The sequence below is a fragment of the Lepisosteus oculatus genome, chromosome 1, assembly GCF_040954835.1.
Source record: "Lepisosteus oculatus isolate fLepOcu1 chromosome 1, fLepOcu1.hap2, whole genome shotgun sequence".
In the NCBI taxonomy this organism is placed as follows: Eukaryota; Metazoa; Chordata; class Actinopteri; order Semionotiformes; family Lepisosteidae; genus Lepisosteus; species Lepisosteus oculatus.
The window spans coordinates 45551854-45575173 of NC_090696.1; the positions used below are offsets into that span (position 1 = coordinate 45551854).

The 23320-nt window shown below is 33.6% G+C and overlaps 1 protein-coding gene across 3 annotated transcripts in view; it reads left to right on the top strand.

Moving 5' to 3' along the window:
- Nucleotides 1–23320, top strand: part of prdm5 (PR domain containing 5) — an 80143-nt gene that overhangs the window by 24936 nt on the left and 31887 nt on the right. For all 3 annotated transcript variants that reach the window (XM_015344760.2, XM_015344761.2, XM_015344763.2), the window contains 6 exons: nucleotides 3649–3728; nucleotides 6111–6195; nucleotides 6638–6795; nucleotides 8936–9029; nucleotides 10552–10712; nucleotides 15146–15239. In XM_015344760.2, the coding sequence (XP_015200246.1) occupies nucleotides 3649–3728; nucleotides 6111–6195; nucleotides 6638–6795; nucleotides 8936–9029; nucleotides 10552–10712; nucleotides 15146–15239 (672 nt within the window). The remainder of the gene's footprint in view (nucleotides 1–3648; nucleotides 3729–6110; nucleotides 6196–6637; nucleotides 6796–8935; nucleotides 9030–10551; nucleotides 10713–15145; nucleotides 15240–23320) is intronic.

The following is a 23320-nucleotide window of genomic DNA, read 5'->3' on the forward strand; positions in this document are numbered from 1 at the left end:
GTCACTCTTTAATTAAGTAGAGAATAGACCTACTTTTAGCAATTACTGTACCGTGTTCATGTTATGTTTTTTTTTTAATCTGGTACTGTATATTACATAGTTACAGTTACATTATATGTTTCTTGGGACACCCTTGCATGGCATCATTAATTATTTGCAGCACACGGGAATTTATTAAATATCCTATGGTTATCAGTAAAAAATGTTTGATCAACAAATGTTGTGCTTGTTTTGACCAGAGGATCAGAGGAGTCTTTCAGGTGAAAACTGTTTGGCCCATATGTTTGGCTCAGATGCTGTAACAATGTGCAGCTTTGGTTAGTGACTCCTCTGAGACTGCCTTATTCTTATCACGGTCAGTTTCGCAGCTTGTTACTTTTAACACTCAGATCAGAATGGCTCTACTGCAAACCACCCCATTTGAGCAAAACATGTTTCCTTCATAGGTTGCATGGGGGCAGCTGGGCTACCACACATCTAGCAGGAGTCCTGGTGCAGATTTTGCAGTTTGATAACACGTTATACAGTCATTAAATTACACTTCATTATTGTAAGCGATGGATAACAGAGAACTTGGCTAGTTAACAAAGGAAAAGGCCACAGAAATTGTGACAGGACCAAAGGCTGGATGATTCATTAAGCTTACTTTGTGAGTTGTTACTTAGAAACTACAACAATATATCAGTCTTATCTTTTAAGTCACCCTTATTATTGCTACGGATAATTTGATGTTTATTTGTATGTACAGCTTGATATTTGTGATGCCTGTAATATGTGTTGGCAATTTTAGTCATTAAAAGATGGTATTTAGTATTAAAGAAACAAGAAGCAGATGTGAATTTAAGCTTTCAATTGAGCCAGTTAATCGGCCAAGGAGGTACAGAAGCTAGGCACACTTGCACAAAGTGCGTAGTTAAAAGCTTCTTATACCATATTGATCTTGCTCTGTACCTTGCCTACGGTGTTACCTTATCTAAATTACTTCATCCCAAGATACTTAAAACCTTTTTTTCTGGAAATTTTTGAGAATGTAAAAAGTTCAAACTGGAAAATACTGCTGGTGACAAAATATCTTAGCAGTGAAAATATGGCATTTGATTTTGCTATGAATATATCAAAATTATATATACATATTCCTTTAATATTGGATGTATTCTTTATAGTGATTATACATTGTATAAAGCTTTATACCAAAATGGCCATATGCAGTGAAAAATCTGTGCCTCTATGAACATTGAGATTTAATGAATGACTGTTTTTAGAATAAGTGATATGAACCCATCCTGAATCATTTTAATTGTAGTAACACAACTTTTGTAACAACCATGAATCATTTTGTCTGAGCAGTAGACAGCTTGCATGTTATAAAACAGTATTTGTAAGGTTGTTAGTTTTAGAATGTGTCCCGGTTTATATCTTGTTTGCCATTTTTTGTATACTTTAGTATTTGTGATTCTCTTATTTTTATCAGTCTTAGAATTCTAGTAAAAAGAGCTTCTTCAATGTTTCTGAAAGCTGATTTCCACAAAGTTTACAGGGTAAGACAAAATGTGTCACATAAAGCTAACACATCACAAGACGTAAGACCTTCAGTCAGTTAAACTCTAATTCAATTTCCTATTTCACTTCCCCTCTTTTAGATTTCAGAAGTCTTATTTGAAGGTAAGAGTTTTTTTAGCTATGTGCAATGCTGATTTGCTTCCCCGTGTACTTTCTGTTAATCAGCCTTTCAGAAGTGTGATTTACTAAAGTCGCTTTATTAAAATGGACACAACATGTTCAAAAAAGAACCAAGAATCACATGAAGTACATTTCAGACTTTAGTTTAATTTACTCGATCTGGTGTTAGCCCTGCAATATTAATACTGGTCCTTCTGAAACTGAGCAGAAAGGCTATGACCATTGTTAAAAAATTTTCTACATTACATAGTTACTGTTTCCTAAATTTCACTGTCTTGAGGTGTATACAGTGTCTTATTTGGTTTGTGCGTGAATGAATCAGAGACATAGTGATTTACTCTTAAGATAAGGCACATTGTTGAACATTGTAATTTACATGTAAGATAAACTTATGTTTGAATTTTGTTCAGTGCTTGTTAACTCTACTTTTTCCAATACACTGTGCTATGTAAAAGGATGCTTTCTTCTTTGGACTAGCAAGAAAAAACTTTTTGTATGGTATGCTTCAGGGTTCATTTGAGGTGTATTTTTCTTTTTCTCCCTTCACATCACATCTCATATACTCATGTCCTGGCTCCTTTAGAGGAATATAATGGAGAAAAAAATATTTGAAACATCTACAGATGTATGTCACAGGAACATTTGGACATAAATAAAGCATGAGAGTCTGCAATAATTGTGCCCTGTAATAAAATAAGTTTTATAGTCTATTAAAATGAACTTGAAACCATTGGATATAGACAGAGTTAATTAGATGTCACTTTTTAATCCAACTGTGAAAAGGAAAGGAAATACATCTGGTAATTGACCTTTGACCTACCATATAATTTTTCATGGGTATTCAGATTAATAGCCCCTTGCACTCAACAGTGAACAGAGTACTCATGTCTGGTTGTATTGTGAATCACTGGGTTACACTGTCAAGAGCAATTCCTAATGAGAGGCAATGTCAACTTTTATGTGCTTTAGAGGCATGAAAGTTTACAATATTATTGCTCAGCTAATGCATTTTAAATTGTGACTGAAATGGTTAATATTTCTAGATTTTCCATTAATGCAATTTTTAGCTACAAGTGATTTTTCTGGAAATTTTGTAACTGATCAAAGCAAATTGTTTTTTAGTCATGGAGTAAAAATTGTTTGCTAAAATTCCACAGCTGCCTAAGCATATGAGATGTTTTGAACTGCAAAAATGAAAGCCAAATTTTTAACTGCCAAGCATGTTCTTTGTTTTCTTTGGTAAATGTGTATACAAAAAACTGTTTACAGTCTTGGTTAAGTAATATATTCCCCCTTTATTTCAAAATATTATCTACCATTGGGTACCACTATTTTTTACTAAGAGTAATATTTATAACCATACTATAGTTGTTTTTTATTAATAAAATAATGAAAAATAATGTAATTAATGTATCTTATTTATTGTGAACTAGGTAGTCCAGTGAATTAATTCAATTGCAGTTTAATAGTTTAATACTTTTTAATGATAATGCGTGGATAGAGATTAAAGAGTACAGTAAGCTTGTTGGATAAAAAACAACAGAACTGCCCGTCTCTGTTCTTAAACTCTTCGGTGCATGCATTCAGTGTTTCTGTCGTATCTGCTCCACTCCAAAATAAGTCTCCTGGAAGTATTGGCTAGCTGTAAAATAATAACATACAGTATGTATGTTTGATTGACTCTCTATGTTGTTGTCATTGAAAAACAATGCCATTAGATTTTGTAAAACATTCTGTAGTGGTAATATGTTATTTTATTTGTCAAAATGGCCCAAATTGAAAGTTTCTAAAATTATTGCACCCCTGCTGAGCACATCAGAAATTTAACACCTTCAGAGAGAGCTTGAAACGCACAGCCTTACTTGTGTGGACTGACCTGTGAAGAGCCACACACCCGCTGCCAGTTTTGGGGGGTCACTTCTACTTTTCCTGGTCAGAATCACTGATGGTGTTTTGTTTCTTTCGTAGGAAATGCTCGCAAGAAACTGATGTGCTCCATTTGCAATAAGAAGTGTTCTTCAGCTGTGAACCTGCAGGAGCATCGAAAGGTCAGGTGGATAGGGCTGTCTCGCAGTATGATCTGCTTACACTTAGGTCAGGATGTCATGACTCTGGAACCACTGACCAGACACAAAAAATATACTCTTGCCCTTTGATATTCCTTTTAAAAGAGGAAGCAAATTTGAGAGTAGAGTAGATTAGAGTAGTTTATGTGTATTTGATGTGTGTAATGTGTTTTTTGAACAGCAGATGATTATAACAAATCTCTTTGTTTGAAAATTGTAACATTTTAACAGTTTAAAATGGTATAATGTTACTGGTTCTATGTTTTATGTCTATTTTAATATTGTGAATGTAACATGTTAGGTGGTCCAGTCTGTCTCAGATGTTAATTTGTTATGTAAAACTTTGTAAACATACCTTGGCTTTTAGGTACACTCTTTTCAAATGAGGCTATGGGATGGAAAATCGTTCTGAACTACCATTGGAAATTAAAACCAAAATGTTTTTTTTACATTTTCTCATGTTGTGTGACACATTCTAGTAAGAAATTTCTCAAACACATTTCTGCGAATTCCCTGAACATTTTGCTGGGAAATTCAAAACTTCACAAACAGGCTGCAGTTTTTTTACAGCTCCATCACAATCCTGATGCCACCAATTTATTTGTAAATAAAAATGTTACAATTAGCCTTACTTAGAAAGTACAAATTTTATTTGGAAATTGAACAGAAAGGAAGTAGAATTTTCCTTAAAGGAGCGGTGTTAGTTTAATTGGACCTCTGTTGTTGTTGTTTTTTTCCACAAAGCAACTTGATCAAAAGTGTTGATTGGAAGGTTTGTATGCAAAGGTGTCTCATATATTTTATTCTTGCTAGGTGTGGAATTGCTTTTTGATGTTTATAGTTTTTAAAACGCTGTTCTTTATTGAAAAACTCTCAAAAATATCGTTAATTATGACTTCACCTAATTTCAGATTAGCAGTTAAAACACACAGTTCATTTATTTAAATAATACATGTCTGAATATGTTGTTTTTCTCTTGCTTAAAATGGAAGAGATGATGCCTCTCCCCAGTGGAGATCAATTACTTGCACAGTGGGTGTTCTTGTGAGGCATACAATAAATCTGATTTACCATCACCGTTACCAATTTGGAATATTTCCTTTGAAATTAAATGCAAAAAAAAATCCTTATTGAATAATCCCCTTAAAAGTTTCATGGGAAACCACAGTTTTTAATCTGCTAATTATAGTAATGACACTGGTTTCATCTTTAAAGCTCTGGTAAAATGTGTTAGTAGGAAAGTAGTGTCTGAAGCTAAGGCTGTGATATACAAATATCTTTTGCTATGGATTCACAGAGGTATTAACAATTTCTTACATATTTTTTATTTTTTTGTGAATTCAAGTCTTTTTCAGTTCTGGGGTCAGGGATGGCTTAGGGGAAAAGGAGATATATTTCAAGGGAACCTGTCATCACACTTCGTGTTCCCTTAGCATCAAAACTAGTGCTTATGTGCAAAATAATACATCTTTAGTTGTTAATCATTTTCTGTTACTGTATGTGATTTTTTTTCAGTTTTCAGCCTTCAGTTTCAGTTTCAGTCTTCAGTCAATCTGCTAGAATATTGTAGAGTAAATTTTACACTGTAGAATTAATAATCCTTCAATCAAAGTGTCCAGATATGGACATTTACAGCATTAATTGAGTCATTTTAAGCCATCTTTTTAACTTCTGATTTATTATGAATTATGGAAATTGTGAATGTAAAATTCTGTTGAGCCTATTATTTTTTTACTCTTTCTTTTAAATTATGGATTTATTCATTAAACATCAAGATGAGGAAATGGGAGTGTACATTTTTTAGCCATCACAGATCCCGATAGTGGCCTAAGGAGTCTTAATGAAATTCTCTCATTTCATATTGCAGTGGTAAATGTCTTTATGTTTTATTGATACTTTTCTTTATAAAGGTTTTAATTTCATGTCCTATATGTCTGAGTCATTTCTCTGTATTCACATTAAACTATAAGAGACAGTTTATTTCATGTAGGAAATAGGGGTGGAAATATATTGGGAAACAGTTATTGAAACTTTTTGGTAAGCTAAATTAGATTTCCTTTTCCCTTTTATTAACATCACACACAGCGCAGATCTCTTCCCCACACACAGTTCTGCTAATGTATTTTTTCACTGCTATGAAAGGCAGGGGCTTTTCTTTCACATGTAATTTAATATATTAAGAGATTATAAAATATGTAATTTCCACTAGGGTTTTCAATGTTATCTTTACACCAAGCAAAAATGTCTTGAAAGCTCAGCACAAGAGCAGTTGGAAGCTCTATTTGTTTGATCTGTTGTTTTTTTTTATTATTATTTTTAAGGACTGTGTAATTGTAATGTAACTGTTTATCTCTACTTCCATAGGTTCATGAGGTCTTTGACTGCCCAGCATGTGACAAGAAGTTCATTTCAACTAACCAGCTTAAACGGCACATGATTACTCATTCAGGTAGAGTTACATTCAGGCTTGCAGTGATAAAGTTGGATAAATCTGCTACCAAATTATGTACAGGTAGAAGAGGTCAGAGTTATTACACTGTATATGACTATTTCAGAACATGATGTGTCCTCTCCTAGATTCTCCAGTATTTTTAGGTGATGTCCATTCTCTTTGAAGTCAGTCTTTTTTTAAGTAAGGCAATTAATCTGTATTTAGCATTTGGGAAAGAGGATTTGATGAGCCTACCAATTTCCTTGAGATAAACAAGCATTCATCTTTTAAGAAGTGATTTAATGGTCGAAAATGAAGGGCATTAGATGCCTGTTTAATTAGTCTGAACTAAATTGCACTGACTTAATTGCAGTCATCTCTCGGAGGAGCAGATTCTCCTCCTTTCATCTGTCCTGTAGTGTAAAAGAAGATTAAATGTCCCCTTCTCCTTCTTTGGCAGAGAAACGCCCCTACACCTGTGAGGTCTGCAGCAGATCCTTCAAACGCCTTGACCAAGTGACAGCTCACAAAATCATCCACAGTGAGGACAAGCCCTATAAGTGCAAGCTCTGTGGGAAGGAGTTTGCACATAGAAATGTGTACAAAAATCACAAGAAGGTGAGTCAGGGGTTCACACTTTTGGGTTAAAAAATCAAGAGATTGGAAAACAATTTGATGATTAAAGTATAAGAAAATATGATGAGTGATGTAGTATTTCTTGTGTGAGGTCTCCCTGAGCATGGTCTTGTATTACCCAAGATACCTACCAGTATTTAATCTATATCCAGCTTTTTGGTACCAGCAAACTCATCATTAAGGTCACGTGTCTAACCAAAACACAAGACAGTTTCAGGTTTATGTGTACAATAGCAGCTTGTGTCATGTTTCTATGTCCAAAAGCAAATGTAAGGAATTTGGTATGAAACTGGTGTGATAACTCAGGTTATATATCTATTATTTACTTTTTATACCAAATAGAGTGTTTGACTCGATGTTCTTGTCAATCACTGAGATGAAAATAGTAAATTACCTTACATACAGCTTTCCTTATTCTATATTGTTATGCATTTTTTCTGTTGTACAAAAGAGAGTATTCAAGTGAAGTATTATAAAATAAAATAAAGAAAAAAATATTTAATATTTACAGTGTGATTATTTAGTTTAGTTTATTTGGAAGAAAACTAATCTTTAATCATTCTCATTTCATTGAAAGACAACTGTGCCATGTACCATGATCTTTTTTTGTATTTTACTATGATCTTTGTGAGTGAAAAACATATAGTAGAAGTAACATTGTAGATTCTTGTTTATATATAATTTTAATCATGACATTGACCAGCTGTTGTCATAGATGTAAAGCAATGTGTAATGTTTAATCATTAACATGTTCACATGTATAATAGTTATAAAATATGTTCCTTATCTTCCAAAGAAGAGTCCTATTGTTCAGAGGTTTCAGACTTTAGTGTTACTATCCCCTTAATTGAGCTACATTTAAAGTACAGTACATCTTCTGAAACCTCTACATATGCTTATAAAAGTTCTGAGCATTTTAGAAGAAACTGGATCCTGAGAAAGTGGCCCCAACCTGCCTGGCTTAATTTCTGTATGCCTGTCATTAGATGTGACCTAAGGTTATACTTTCAACCACCAGACCTCACCTCTTTAACTGGAGCTCAGAAATTATTAGACTGTAAAAAATCACTTGGCCAGTATCCTCCCCAGACCCAAAACTTTTCTCCCATTGCTGGTAAATGCATTACAAGATACTTACAAGATTGTTGCAGTTTGGCTCATGTTGAGTGCCATATGGGATTTGACATGGGATCTCTGCACCATCCCATGCTTAAAGTAATAAATCAAAGGAAAATAGTTGTAATTAATCTCACAGTACAGTGAAATTATCAGTTTTTTTCTTTCATCTGGAGTATGTGCTATGTTTATATCACCATTTACATTCTGTGTTTGTGTGTGTTAGTGTTGTGCCAAAATGGCATGGGACCAAACTCCACAAAAGGGGTCACAATGAAGAGATATCAGTCTCAAAATAATTTCGTTTTTTTAATTTATACAACATTTCTTACAGTAGCTACTATGTATATTTGAAGTGCAAGCTTTGAACAAATAAAGTAATGTGTCCTGTAAATGTGGGTAATTTAGTACTACATGTTTTTGAGTCTGTTCCTATACTGCTAATGCAGACAGTCCTTGGACTTCTGTGTACACATAGTGATTTGTGAATACTTAGCTGTAAGAAATCTGAAGCTTTCCACCAGTACTGAAGTTATTTTCCCTTATCAGATTTGCAGTGTTTACACATCAACACATCAGGAGTATTAGGAGGAATTAAAAAAACACAAGATGAATAAGTAGTTTAAATTAGTAGCATTGTAAGATATACAAAGCTCCTTTAAATTCAGGACTCACAATCCTGTTATCTTTTCTCTGCTAATTGGGAAGACCAGCTGATGGATTGGAGAGATAAAAACACAAGACATAGAAGCACTCTACAATTAGAACTCTGTTATTTGTTATTTGATGCTGCCTGCTAATTCCTGTTTTTCCTCCTCCTCTCATGAAGTCCTGGATAAATCCCAAACAGCTATAAGAAGATTGAATTTACTGCATTAAAGAGGGATGCATAATTATCACTGCACCATCTCAATTAGAAGAGCTATCTGAATCCACTTAAAGGGTTTGGATAATGAGGGAGATTGCCTGCTGTTGCTTCCCATGATCTGAATCTTTTCATCTCCAGACTCATTCGGAAGAGAGACCATTCCAGTGTGACGAATGCAAGGCTTTATTCAGGACACCCTTCTCCCTGCAAAGGCACCTGTTGATACACAATAGTAAGTCACAGATTGAAGGTACACAAAGTTTCAGGTGAAGAGCGAATGCCAGAGTAGTCATAAAATACATAGAATATTATAAGGGACAAAAAAGTAGAGCTAAACCAGAGTTCTTTAAATTAGCTAAGGCATTATGAGAAGAATCTCAATCAAAAACGATTAATGTTTTCTAGGAGTTGTATACTACCAATACTTTATTTCCTAATCTAAAAACAAGAGGGGCTTCTGTCTCAAAATGATAATCCAAAATGATGTCCAGCTCAGCTGGTATTTCCTTCCATATTTCTAGTTTGAATGATAAATCTAGGGGGACTACTAAGCAGAACATTTTAAATTAGCACAGTCTTTGTATAATATTGCCTTGCAACCAGGACTGGGAATTTACTTGAATGTTTAATATAGATAGGAAAAATAGAATTCATCCCAGAAAAGACCTGATTTTTTTTTACATCTGTTAGGTAACACTGCAGCAATGAAGTACATTATTGAGAAAACAATTTATTCAGTTTTAGATCATAATTCATAGTGACATAAAATGATTTTAGGGAAATTAAAAACTGTTCCTTGCTGATCAAAGTAAAATTCAGTAAAAATGCAGTAAAAACGTTTCTTACAATTACCTTTTAAAAGTACCTGGTTTGCATAGTGCATGAAAAGAAGATACTACTATACCTATTTTTATTATAAAACTGTATTATAAAAACCATGAAACTGTAAATATTATTAACATAAACATCCATATTCTCACAGCACATTTTAGTTGACTGCATACTTAGGGAAAAGTTTCATTAAAATTGTCAACTTAATTACTGTGAATATATGGCAAGTATATGAAGCAAGTAGAGAAGACTACTTTCAACATTTAATCATTTGGATTTTTTTAAGAATGCAACATTTAATAAGTAAATGCAAATTATTTCCTGGGTTTTGAAGACTGGAAATACTGTAGATATCTATGGAATAACAGTGGAATTCACCCAGTGTAATTTTCCTAATAGTAAAGAATGAAATTTAAACTAGGTTTCTTAAGAAATGGTAGAATTTGAATCCCTCAGTATAATCCAGTAACACATTTGATGAATATTAACAGAAGTGTATTCCATCCTTCTGTCAATCCAAACCATATTTTAAATTAAAAGTAAAATTGCACTACACATACTATAAATGCGAAATACACATACATTGAACCGTGATTTTGAAATGCTATACATGATGTGAAATGTGGACTGAATTTAATTTTTAACATAGCTGTTCAAAGAAGGCAATTGTGCAGAAAGTGGTCTTCATTCTCTTTAAAATTGTTTATTCTCTGCTTCTTAATGGTTCAAAAGATAGAGATATAATTCATGTGTAATTACTTACATAAGGCTCTCTCAGATTTCCTGTTGCATTGCACAATTCACATTTTATAACAGTCCAGCAATCAAATGCTATTATCCTACAGAGATTTCTTCTTTAAGCATAAGTCAAGCAATTTCATAGTTACTGAGGTAGTGTTTCTTTTTATTGTCATTCATTACAGGTGAAAGGACTTTCAAATGTGATCAGTGTGATGCTACTTTTAAAAGGAAGGACACTTTAAATGTTCATATACAGGTTGTGCACGATGGCCATAAGAAGTATAAGTGTGATTTGTGTGAAAAAGCTTTTGTGACTCCCTCTGTTCTGAAGAGCCACAAGAAGGTGAGTTGTCTTATTTAAGAATGAGTGATTGTCTTCGTAGTTACTTTAAGGTTTTTTTCTGTACAGCTGGTACTAAATAAAGGTTGGTACACTCACACTCTTTACAAACAATTAGCTCAGCAATTCAGAGGGAAGGGTTGTGATCAGTCACCCATGCCACTTTCATCTCCCAGCAAGTGATTGCTGTGACGTCCCAGAATCCTCAAGGCTTGTGATGACATCAGTGACCGATAAACCTCTCCACCAATAAGAATTAAACCTCCTATATGCCATTGTGGGGCTTTTCAGTGTGTTGAAATTATAACAAAATCATTTTAAAATACTGTATAATTAAATAAGTCCATTAAGATCTATATAAAATAATCTTTCAGCTTTTGCTTAAATGTAATATTTATTATAGGTAACATTTTCAAATTGTAAATCTTCAGTTTGATTTTACGTGAATTTATGTAAAAGAAAGCTTGTGTGACTTTATTATTCTTAAGTAAAACCTGAAACCTGCTTAAAAGTGACTGATTAGATAGATGATAAGATGTATGTGTGTCAAGTGACACAGTGGTTAGTATTGCTGCCTCACAGCACTGGGGCCCTGGGTTCAATTCCTGGGGTCCTATCTGAGTAGAGCTTGTATGTTCTTCCCATGTTTGTGTAGAGTTTCTCTAGGTGCTTCATTTTCCTCCCACAGTCCAAAGACATACTGGTAGGTTAATTCTCTTCTGGCAAAATTGTACCTAGGATAAGTGTGTGTATGTACCCTGCAGTGGATGTGTTCCTTACAGTGTTTACCCTGCCTTGCGTATGTTGCTTGCAAGGATAGCCTATGTCCCTCAATCCCTGTATTGGATACAGCAGCTAGAAAATGGATGGATGTGTGTCCATAATTTTTTACCTTCTATGCTTCGATGTTTGGCTGTATCTAATTATTCCTTTTCATTCATCTTACATAAAGAAACAGTTAACAAATTCATGGAAATTTTGTAATGTTTTTCCAGAGAGTTTAGAGATTAGTGACTGCTATTGTATGAACACAATTTCCTTCTATTTCAAATAAGATTTAAATATTTTGCTTTAAAAATGAATTCCAAACAAGTAAAATATCTCATCATAGTTTATATGAATCCATTGTTGTCTTGTGTAATTATAGGTATGGTTGAAACTGGTTCCAGTCTTGGCACTTAACAAAACAAATTGCTTAAATACTATTTTGTGAGCTTCAACAAAGACTAGTACCTTAAGTTAATGCACAATAATGTACTGTGAGTGTTATGTAAAAATTAGATCTGTAGATGAAGAAATAAGAGGGTGGAATAGTGGTGCAGTGGTTCAATTCTTGAGGTGCTGTCTGCGTGGAGTTTGTATGATCTCCCCATGTTTATGTGGGTTCCCTCCAGGTGCTCGTGTTTCCTCCCACAGTCCAAAAAACATTCTGGTTGTTTAATTAGCTTCTGGGAAAATTGGCCCTGGTGTGAGTGTAAGAGTGACTGTATTTGTGTCGTGTGTGTGTCCCTGCCATGGACTGGCATCCCGCTTAGGGTCCTGTCCTGTCCCACCTTGTGCCCCTTGTGTGCTGGGATAGACTCTGGCTACCCTGTGACCCCAAACTGGATGTAGTGGCTAGAAAATTGAAGGATGGATAATAATAATGTAGTATGGCAGGTTTTATTTAATTTCTCTTGCCTTTTGAATGAAATCTGTTTCCAGCCTTTCTGATGCATTTTATTCAAAGTATTTTCTGTGAATTATATTTAAGCATGTGTGAAACAGACGTTATTTTATCACTTTCCAACACCCAAGATGATGACTGAGTAATTCCAGATAAATATATTATTCTGTTTCTAAAGTTTTGTATTTGGGAAGTTTTTATGTTATTATTTGATTAGAAGAGCTTAACAAGACATTTTCAAGTGTTATGTACTGCGTTTATATAGTACTTTGTCTCATGTGTCAGCATGGTATGGATGAGTTTCAATTGTAGTTTTCCAGTATAGCAGACACATAACATTCTTCAGAACAAAGTATATCCTTTAATGGTGTTAAAATGAACGAGTGATTTAGCTTTCATTTTTACAACCATTAAAAAAAGAAAAAGTAATAAACTACAGCTGCTTAACATGTGTATTGTTTTCAAATACTCATGTAACAGATCACCCAATGGTGGTTATGAATTAAGGAATATCTTCATGGGGCAGTATTTCTGTATTGTTGTAATATAAAGTATTAAACTGTCACTTAACATTTATAAATAAGTTTTAAGTGTTCACGCTGGGGTATTTATTATCATCAACATGTCACTTCCCAAATGTAAATTAAATGTTACTCATACTCATTATTACAGTACAGGGAAGATTTATCTATCTTACACAAGTTCTAACCATGGTCTTTTTTAGTTCTGTCTATAACAAACTCCTTAGACCACTAGATACAAAAATGCATCTACTGCAGGGAGGTACTGTAGGTGATTAGAATTTACATTCCCTCTGGGTTTAAATACATCTCAGTTTTATACTGAAATGCATTTGGTGGTCTCCACTTAGAAGCCAGTGGGTGTTTGGAGTGTGGCCAAAAACCACCACACTATTTGGGAATCGCTGCTGAGGGGGTAAATGCTTTACAAGTTAAAGATAAAAATGATCCTCAATACTTTTGTACTTTTGTCAGATATTACAGTAGAAGTAAGTTTTCATACTAGTTTTCATACTAAAACCATGGTTTACTCAATGACGTTTTAGACATATAACCTATATTTCTACTGAGAGAAGTTGTTGACTCTGAACTACTTTCAACAGTCTGCCTTTTCTATGATCCTCTTACCTTCCTCTTTATCTATGTTGAAACTGGCATGGAACTTAAGCGAATACCCATATGTCCTTGCCATTAGTTTTTAAATAACAGAAGTGTTCTTAATATATAATAATGAAAAAAATACTTTGTTGTTTTGTATTGCTTTATTCACATACAGTACATTCAAAATGTTTTTGTATTGTAGCTACAAATATACTGTAAATGCTGTAAAGTTTATCTGAAAGCATTTTAGAATCACCATATGAGAGGAACCTTGAGATAATTAAATGAATGTCAGTAGCCTATTTTTAACCACATATGGTATTAATTTATAATTTTAAACTCATTTCCTCATTCACTATAGTGTAATTATAGAAATAATAGATCTCATTTACTTCCATTCCTCAGAAATACCTACTGCTAGCAGTTCATATTATTTTTATGCATTTTTTTTACTTATACATCAGATTGATATTAAACCACTTTCTCATCTACAGTATGTATTTTTTGCATTAAAACGTGGAATTCAGATCTGTATGTTCCATCTATTGTTCAGACACTTCTGCTTCATGCACGGTTCAGCCTCCATTATAAGATCACAAAACTACTCAAATATTACAAAACTAACACATTGTGTATTTCTGTTGAAATCTGTGAATTTAATGTGATCACCAGCAAACAACATTATTTATATCAAGGTTAATACATTCTTAACCAATAGAATGAAAAAGTCAGTGACAAAATGTACATGGGATTTATCTGTTAGACATATTTAATTTAAATTTGAAGTAAGCATTTGTCTTAAAATGTACACCAGTACATACAGTGCATATGTTGTGATAATAAAAATGAATATTATTTCTATTAGTTCACATAACAGTTACAGTAAAAGAGATCCTGGTAAGGCAAAAGCCTTTTTTTTCTGTGCATTGGTCATAAATTTCCTGTCTGCACCAGAGCTGCTCACTGTTGAAAAGGCTCCAACATCTTCTGAAGAGGCTTTTACAGCTGGCTATGCCAATCTCCCATTCAGTGAGAGCTCTGGACTCCGCTCCCTTGTGGTCACTTTCTTCTAAACTAAAGTGACTTCTCTTTTGGACCAGCAGACAGCTACATGCATTACTGTATCTGCTGAATAACTTTTTTTATTGGAGTCTATGCCTAATCAAAGCTTGGAGTATTAATAACATTAAGACACTTTCTATGTCACTAGTGTGTTATGAAGGAAGTTCTTAGAAGAGGAGGATTATAAAAGAAAACAGAACTCACACTTCAAGGGTTCTGTGCTGAAAAAACAATTTTCTTATGCAGCTGAAGTAGACAACAAATTACTTTAGATTTAATCCTGGAGATAATCATTTCTCAAGACAATACTTGATGGATCTGTGGCAGTGTCTTTTGAGCTGCTTTCAGAGACAGAAAGAGGCAAGGATATGATTGTACATGGAATGGGTTGCTGTATAATTGCCTATTTTGTGTGGCAGTCGAAAGAAATATAATACTATAAGTACCTGAGCAAAGTGAAAGTGTACCCTAATGAAAAATGTGTAGGATGAAAGTGTGCTTAATCTGTTTCAAATGCATTGTCTTTATGTTTATTTAATATGACTAATCTTCTCTTTCTTCACAATATTGCTTTCATTACATTACAGACACACACTGGGGAAAAAGAAAAAATTTGCCCCTACTGCGGCCAGAAGTTTGCAAGTAATGGAACCTTGAGAGTGCACATAAGGAGTCATACAGGTAAATGATATTTCTAGTGTTTCTTTGAGCCAACTGTTTTAGGAATTATGGGCTGCCCTTCTACTGTCATAGTTATATATATATTATATATACTGTAGTAAACACAACAAGCTAAAATTACAACAAGGTGTCACATGGGGTTTATTAAATGCTAGTTCTTTCAGACATTTTGTGTAACAAAAAACATAACATCCATTGGGTCAACACAAAACTGTGTTCTTTAAATCCAAAATATTCCCATTATCATTTTTGTGAGCAAAGTATATAACCTATATTACAAAATAATAAAATAATTTTATTGTAACAAAATGAAATGAATTTGTGTTAATGGTGAGTAATAGAATAGTTTTTGTACTACAGCAGGTATGTCTTTATTTTGTAAAAAGCTGTGGAATGACGCTCCAAAGAGTTAAGATAGATTATATACACCTGTACTTATTTATATGAATGTTCGTTTAATGGAAATTTAATAGGAGTGATGCCAAGAACAAATTGTGCATTGGGTACTGTACAGAACTGTACTTAGGTATGATTAATAATGTCTAACTAGGTAAGCAGTTATTTTTTTTACTAAAAACACAAACCACAGTATGAATGTTAGTTATTGTTTCTTTTGTCATTTTTGGTGAAAAATGTAGACGTATAGGTGACATTTTTGGGGTCCAGAACAGATTGTAATTTTTCCCCATAAGAAATAATGGAAAATAATTTTTCGTTTGCTATACGAAAGGGTTTCTGGGAACAAATTATGTTTATAAAAGGAGGTACAGGTGTATTTATATATAGTGTATATATTTATTTTATTATTGTTTGTGTGCTGAACCTCAAGGGTATGGGTGGTACTTCCATTCCCTGTCAGGTGGAACAGGAGCAATTGCAAAATGTTACAAAAATGAAATCTCAAACCTAGTAGATGTTTTTCTAGCAGAGAAGCTTGTGTGAGTCTTGAAAGCATCAGAAGGATCTGTGTACTGGAAGAGAGCCAGGCAGTCTCATAGACCAGTAAGTGCTAGTTGTATATTGCCTGAGTTGACTTTACTTGCATCCAGAGACAAGGGTGAGCACAGTGATTTACCAGAATGTAGTATTATGTAGCTAAGACACAAATCCTTGTGGATTACGTTTTAGCCAGTTTGCTACTGATTTATTTTCCAATGAGACTACAGTTATTTCTAAATCAGTCTAACGAAGTACGGGAATTTCTGCTGTCACTTTTGTTGTTTTCACTATTGGAAATTGTTATTTTAGAGTACCTGGAAGAGTTCCTGCAAATACAGTATCTGACTTGGAGTGCAAAGATGTAATGTGCTTTTTTGGTTACTTGAGCAAACATTTTGATTGTCAAGAGTAAAGAAAACATAAAAGCAAAAATGAGTCTGCAGATTTGTGTTCTATGAAGCTTACACCTGACAATGTCACTAGTGAAAAGAAAAAAAATCACAGATGGTGAAGTATACAGCAGGAAAATAATGTAGCTGATAATATGATAGAAAATAAAATAGTGAAGGAACACCAGAATAAGAGGAAAATTATTTTATGGTATCAACAACTAAGATGTTCATTACCTATCACACACATAGAGAGCTAGTCTATATGGAAATGAATATTTTATAATAATGCCATAAACTTTGAAGTAGGAATCCAATGAGGACATTAGATCTCATAAATAAATATCCACTTAATAATCAAAGTAAAGAAATAATATTGAATTAGACATGCCTAAATCATATGCCATCATATGAACAGTGCACGTTTCTTGCATTTTAGCCATGTGGTAAGGGATTTTAATTACTTTTTGTTTTCATTTTTTTGTGTTTGTGTAATACAGCATAAGAAGTTTATTTTCTCATTTTACTTTCCTCCAGTTAATTATCTGAGAATTATATCTGTTACAAGTTGCAATCCAAAATAACACTGATTGGAAATGTGACTTACAAATACGACTGCAGCTCAGCAGTCGGTAATTTTCATTTTAATAGAACAAAGACTGGTACACATGCAAGCTTTGGATCCCACACCCTGTTTTCTCTTTGAAACTCAAGATTTAGTGCATGACACTCGCTATGTAAATTCTTAGTGACTGTGTAAATAAATATAAATTTAAAAAGTTTGTGTCGGGATGTGAAATAGCATTATTGTCAGAATTATTGTCATCCCTCTGTACTTTAATAACTTTCACATTTCTTTTATTTTTGTGCTTTCACTAATATGGGATGATTCTGTCTTGACTTGTGTATGCTGCATTTCTAAGAATGCCCCTTTACGCAGTTCCTGGTGTGTTTTTTTTCTATTGATAAGGGAATGGGCAAAGAACATAAAGAGGCATTTAAACTGGCACAATAAAAAGGCTGTTTAATGAACATCCACTCTCAATAATGCACATTGCTGCAGCTTCCATGTCTCAGCAGACAACCTTTGTGACTGAGCCAGTTCCTTGTTGGGCTTTGTTTGGCCGCGTGGGAGCCTTCAAGATTTCTGGTTTCAGAGAACATCAGAAGAAAACTAAAAATAAAGTAACTTTAAAACTTTCTTTAGCTGTTGAATTTCTGATAAAGTTGAATTTTAGATGTGAAAACAACTCGACATATACCAGCTGTAGAGAATTGGTTCCCTATTTTTTCATTAAGTATTCCAGCATTGAATACTTAAAATATTTGTGAAAAAAATCTAAGATATAACATGGTACTGTCCTTCACTCTTTTATCAAATGTGGAAGTTGAAGTGAGCGAGACTGTTAAAATAAAAAAAAATAAAAAAAAATAGGATATTCTTCTTTATGTTCCAAAAATGCAAAGTATGTCACTAATTTACAGGGAAAAACATTTTTTAGTTATCTTCTCAAGGAACTAATACCAAATGCTGCATCAAATGCAGATGAACTCAGATTTGACACTAAGCTGTAGAATGTGTCATTTTCAGAATGATAGATCAAGTACTTTGCAGTCCTGACCTACATTACAGCCTGATAGATGTTGAATGTCTGCAGATTAATTTACAGTAATATTAAAACCCATTGCATATCGGCTTCATTATTATTATAAAATGTAAAATCTTTATCATAATAATGTACTATAGAATACTTGAGGTAGTGGTTTAATTTTATATTCTAGTCCTAAGTAAGTTTCTAATTCTCCTTTATTACATAGTCACAAAAAATAGATTTTCAAATCTTTCTCCTTGCTAGGAGTCTTTTCTAGTCTAATACCCCTGAATTGTGTTTACATTTTTACACTTTTTATTCTGCATCAGAATTTTAGTATTTAGATGTCACAATTTGCATTTTATTTTAAATTATTTTCAGGCAAGTTTCTTGCTGTAGATCAGCATTTGTGTAAAAAAAGGAGATAGATATAAATATATTTACTTAAAGATAAGTATTTTTCCAGGGATTCAGTAATAACTGACATGTGGTCCCACCCCCTGCAGACCTTATACCCCCCTCATTTTGCCTTTATCTGGAAATGCAGGAATATTAATGAGGCCTAACAATAGCTAGTATTAGCAGTGTGTTTGAATTGGTTTGGGGTGAGTGAAGGTGCATGTGCAGGCAACAGAGATGGTGAGACCTCGGTCTGGTGTGCTGCTCTGTAATCCATCATCCACACTAACAAACCAGCAGAGACAGAGATTACGTTCTGTAGCTCTCTCAGAACACTGCAAGTCTTTTCAGGGCCATATCCTGTCAACCCCGACTTCTGGGGGTCACTGGGATTGAAGTTGAATTTGGTCTTAAATTTTCCTGCTAATGCGGGGAGCGCCCCACTTGATTGTGAATCACAAACACAAATACTGTGAACTGCTCCCTTTAAACCCAGACAAACTAATAGCTTCATACAAAACAGATTCCCTGTAGTAAAAAATAACTAAGTAAAATCAAATCGAAGTTGCATACATTCAGAGTTTACCCAAAGTTTATATCGGTGGACCATTTTAACCATCTAACACCTAAAGCTGTTCAACCAAATTGCCTATTATAATGTAATGTTGTATTGTTTTCCACCACAGATTTTTTAATAGGATTTTTAGAGTCATTTTATTTTCTGTAAGAATGTACTGTATTACCTTAGGTGCACACTGTAAGTGCACAAATAATGGACTTGTTTAACTTTTTTCCTTTTAATCTTTACATATTATGGCAAAACTACTTTTTAAAAACAGACAGTTCATATTACTATTATTATCAGCTTTATTTCAAATATACTAAAGGTGACTCTTACCTGCTGCAGCTACAAAAATCCCATCTTTACCCATCTTTCTGGAAGAAATGTTTGCACCCACCCACAACAAATTGAAAGAATAATGTGTAATCCTTATTTCCTTAATGCTTTACTTTAAGGCAATCTTGATCGATCTTACAGATTTATGTCTTTTTCTCAGGAAGGAAATATATAAACAAGGATTCTGAAAGCAGAAACCCTTGCTTTCAAAGCAGTTCAGCTCATCAAAAGTGCACAAATAAGTAAAAACCCCACACTGCTAATACATGGCTTGTTTTCTTTTTAAGCCTTAGCTGTAGATCCTTTCTTATTGTATTTAAACAGACACCTCTGTATAAACAAAATCTGTTGGTTTCGGAATGCAGGGGGATGGGTGAGACCAAGTAGCTTGGTTTTGATACCTCAAAGGAAAAGAGAAAAGAACACTTGAAACAAGCATGATGCAAGATGCCCTTGCAGCCTTTACTGGCTGTAAATCTTTTGTTGATATCTGGCACCTTTTAGGAGTTTAGCTTGCATCTTAAAAACAGCTCTTTTCTAAAACAGTTCACAGAATGTTAAACTTTGAAGCGTTCTGAAAGGATAGAGATTATTAATGATATAAAGGTACAGAAGTTTTAGACATTTTAGAAGTTAATTCATTTGTTTTGCTTTTAAATGTGTGGGATTATAATATATACTTTTGAGAGCTGAATTTAGAAGGCCTAGCATTCCTATTTTCTTGTTTTGGAATATATTCAGAAAAAAATATTGCATGTATGCATTTATTCTTATTTATATAAGAAGGTGATGTTAATTACTCCCATAGTATATTGGTACATAACTATGGGCAAAAAAATGAAGACAATAAAGTAGAGTTCACAGTCACTGCATCACATACAGCATGACATGTAGGTTCTGGGACTGTCTGAATTAACAAAATTAAAATTTTGTTTTAATTCAGTAGCAATCAGTATCTGAAAGATCTTAAATCTTTTTGTAAATGCAATATTGTAAAAATATCTCTCAAACACAGAAAAATTACATTCAGTGCTATATAGTTAAACTATAAATGTGCATAACCATGCTTGTGAAGTTTTAGTTGCCTGGACTGAAACAGTTAAGTTGGTTTCTGTGATATGTGTTGTACCCAGCAAACAGATGGTGATGTGAGAACTATGTGGGATTAGAAGAAAACAAAAGCAAGCCCCTATTTCCTACAAGCATTCATCTTTACTAGCTTCTCTGCCAATGGAAGGCTTTGATTTTAGTGAAGCGTAAGAAACATTGCATGCATAAATCTCAAAGTCGTTATAGTAGATACCTCAATTAAATTGTCTGTTTACCTAAGGTGATTGGTATCAATGATTTACTTGTAGAACAATATTCCCACTGTGATCCCAAATTGATAGCTGGATATTAAATTAATTACAATCTTTTACATTTCTGTATGAAATACATGAAAAATTAGCTACACAGTCATGTTTTTTATTAAGCGTATCAATAGTCTTTCTATAATGCCCTACAAAATTGGTTGATGTGTCTCTGGCAAGCAAGGTTATAAATTAGAATTTTATCTTTCTAAAAAAATATTTAGCAAAGATTACAGGAATATAGTCACATCCAGATTCCCACTAGTACATTTTTTTTTTAGTTTTAAACACTTGTTTATGTTAAATAGTCTGTTAAGGAGTATGTGCTACATACTTTTAATATTAATATTAAGGATTCCTTGTTTTATTCAATTGTACCCATCTCAAAGGGTATTTTGATCCATCCTAAGGTAGATAGCTTTTTAAATGAAGTCATGGGCTTTTGGTGTTTCAGTATAATTGCACAAAGATGATGGTATGGTTGAAGTGCATGACTGCAGGCTGGTTTCTGATATCTGAAGGAAAACCTACAGTATTTTTGATTTTCAGAAATTACAGTTGCCATCTCTATTTAAATTATTTGTGTAAAAATTGCTTACATGTAGAGTCCCTTACAGGTAGAGCTGGTCATATAATATAACTTTTAAAATAGTAAAAATATTACAAACCATTACATTCTTTTCATTTAAAAAACAAAAATGTGGGGATGTTTATGAAAATTGGGATTACTTCAATATGATTTGGCCATGGGAGCACAGAGAGCATAGATATAACCAAAACTGCTCCTTGGGTTTCTGTTCTAGAGCCTATTTTCTTTATAAATCGTACTGGTTGATATGATTATATCCTATATAGACAGTATGATGTTATTTATGTGTTATTTATGTTTCATAGTATTTTAAAATATTAAGATGTACTGGCTTGGAAATACTTCATATTCTTGTCTAGGTGGAACATTGGTTTGAAGGACAAAGATTTGAATTGATGATACGCAGGATTTTTAGTGCAGAATCAAACTACAAAGTCATAAATTGGCTTTTTACTTCAGCCTAAAATATTTGTGTCAAGAGCAGAGTGAAAAGAAACTGATCTATTTTATGCCAGTAATTGATTATGATACAGAAATACACCATTGTTTTTACCTGGTGTTTCTGGAAAGTTCATACTGTGTGTCACAGTGCTTTAACCTGCATAATGAATTCAAGCAGTGGTAAAAACCTATTCAATCCATGTCATAATGGATTGAATTTGCTAAAAGAACTTCACTGACACTTTTCTCTTTCAGGTGATGCAGAGGGTAAAACAGATTCATTCAGACAATAAAGTTCCGAGATCGTTAAAGAAGTTAGGCTATTGATATTAGTATAATTTGAATTTTGATATTGTGGTGTATGAGTTGATGTTTCATGGTTTAGATTTTTGCTGCCTTCTTTTGACAAGGCTTTTTGTAAAAAGGATATTAATTCTGAAAATGTCTTGTTAAAGGGGCTGCATGATGGCAAATTAGTCTTCAGCATTGCTGCCTTGCAGGGCTGGGGGCCTAGGTTCAATTCCAGGGATGCTATCTGCATGGAGTTTTTATGTTCTCCCTGTGTTCACATGGTTTCCTATGGGTGCACTGGTTTTCTCCCAGTGACTCCCAGATGGATGGATGTCTTGTTAATGAAACCCATAAAATTAATGGACATAATGTTCTACAATAATCAGTACATGCCCTGTTAGACCTTGTTTTCATGTAGGGCACCACCAGAAAACACCACCACTAATGTTGCTAAATTAGATAAATGGAATACATGACTAAATATTTACCAGGATGCCGTGAGACAGGCCTTTAAAACATTCAGTCCTTAAACTGAAAGACTTTAATATGAAAATTCAGACTTTGAATTTGGCCAATATGATATTGTCAAAACTTTAAACAGCAAATAAGTTTATAAAATGCTGACAAAGAGATGTTCCCAGCATGATTAAAGAGACATTCTGTTTTTGTAATGACAGAATTAAAGAATAAGATTATTAGTAATAATACACATATCCAGCATAAAAAATATACACCTATTCCAATAGTGTTTGATATAAGTGTGGTGTCCTACAATTTTAGATAATGTCCAAGCTCTTTTTGTTTCTTTTCTTTGTGTGCATACCCAAGTATACCACCAGAAGATTTGATAGTATGATAGTTGTAACTTGTAAGTGATTTCTCTAGAATATACCTGAGTGGCTGGTTTAATTAGAGGCACGTTAATTCTATGTTCTCTGACACAGCTTTGGTGAGAGGAGTAATATGTATGAAACTCTTAATGCCTACAGAGGCCTGCACCCTAAGGAGGAAAGACGTTTCTAACCGAGGTATCTTTTAACCAGGAAACCCAAATTCCCAAGAAACACAGAATAGCAAGATCTCTCTAGCAAGGTTTAAATACTTAGCTCCAGTCAGGTTTTGTTTGGATGATTATGAAGTAGCGGCTCTATTCTGGTGCAAGCTTTAAGTCCCAACTCCTCCAGACTCTTG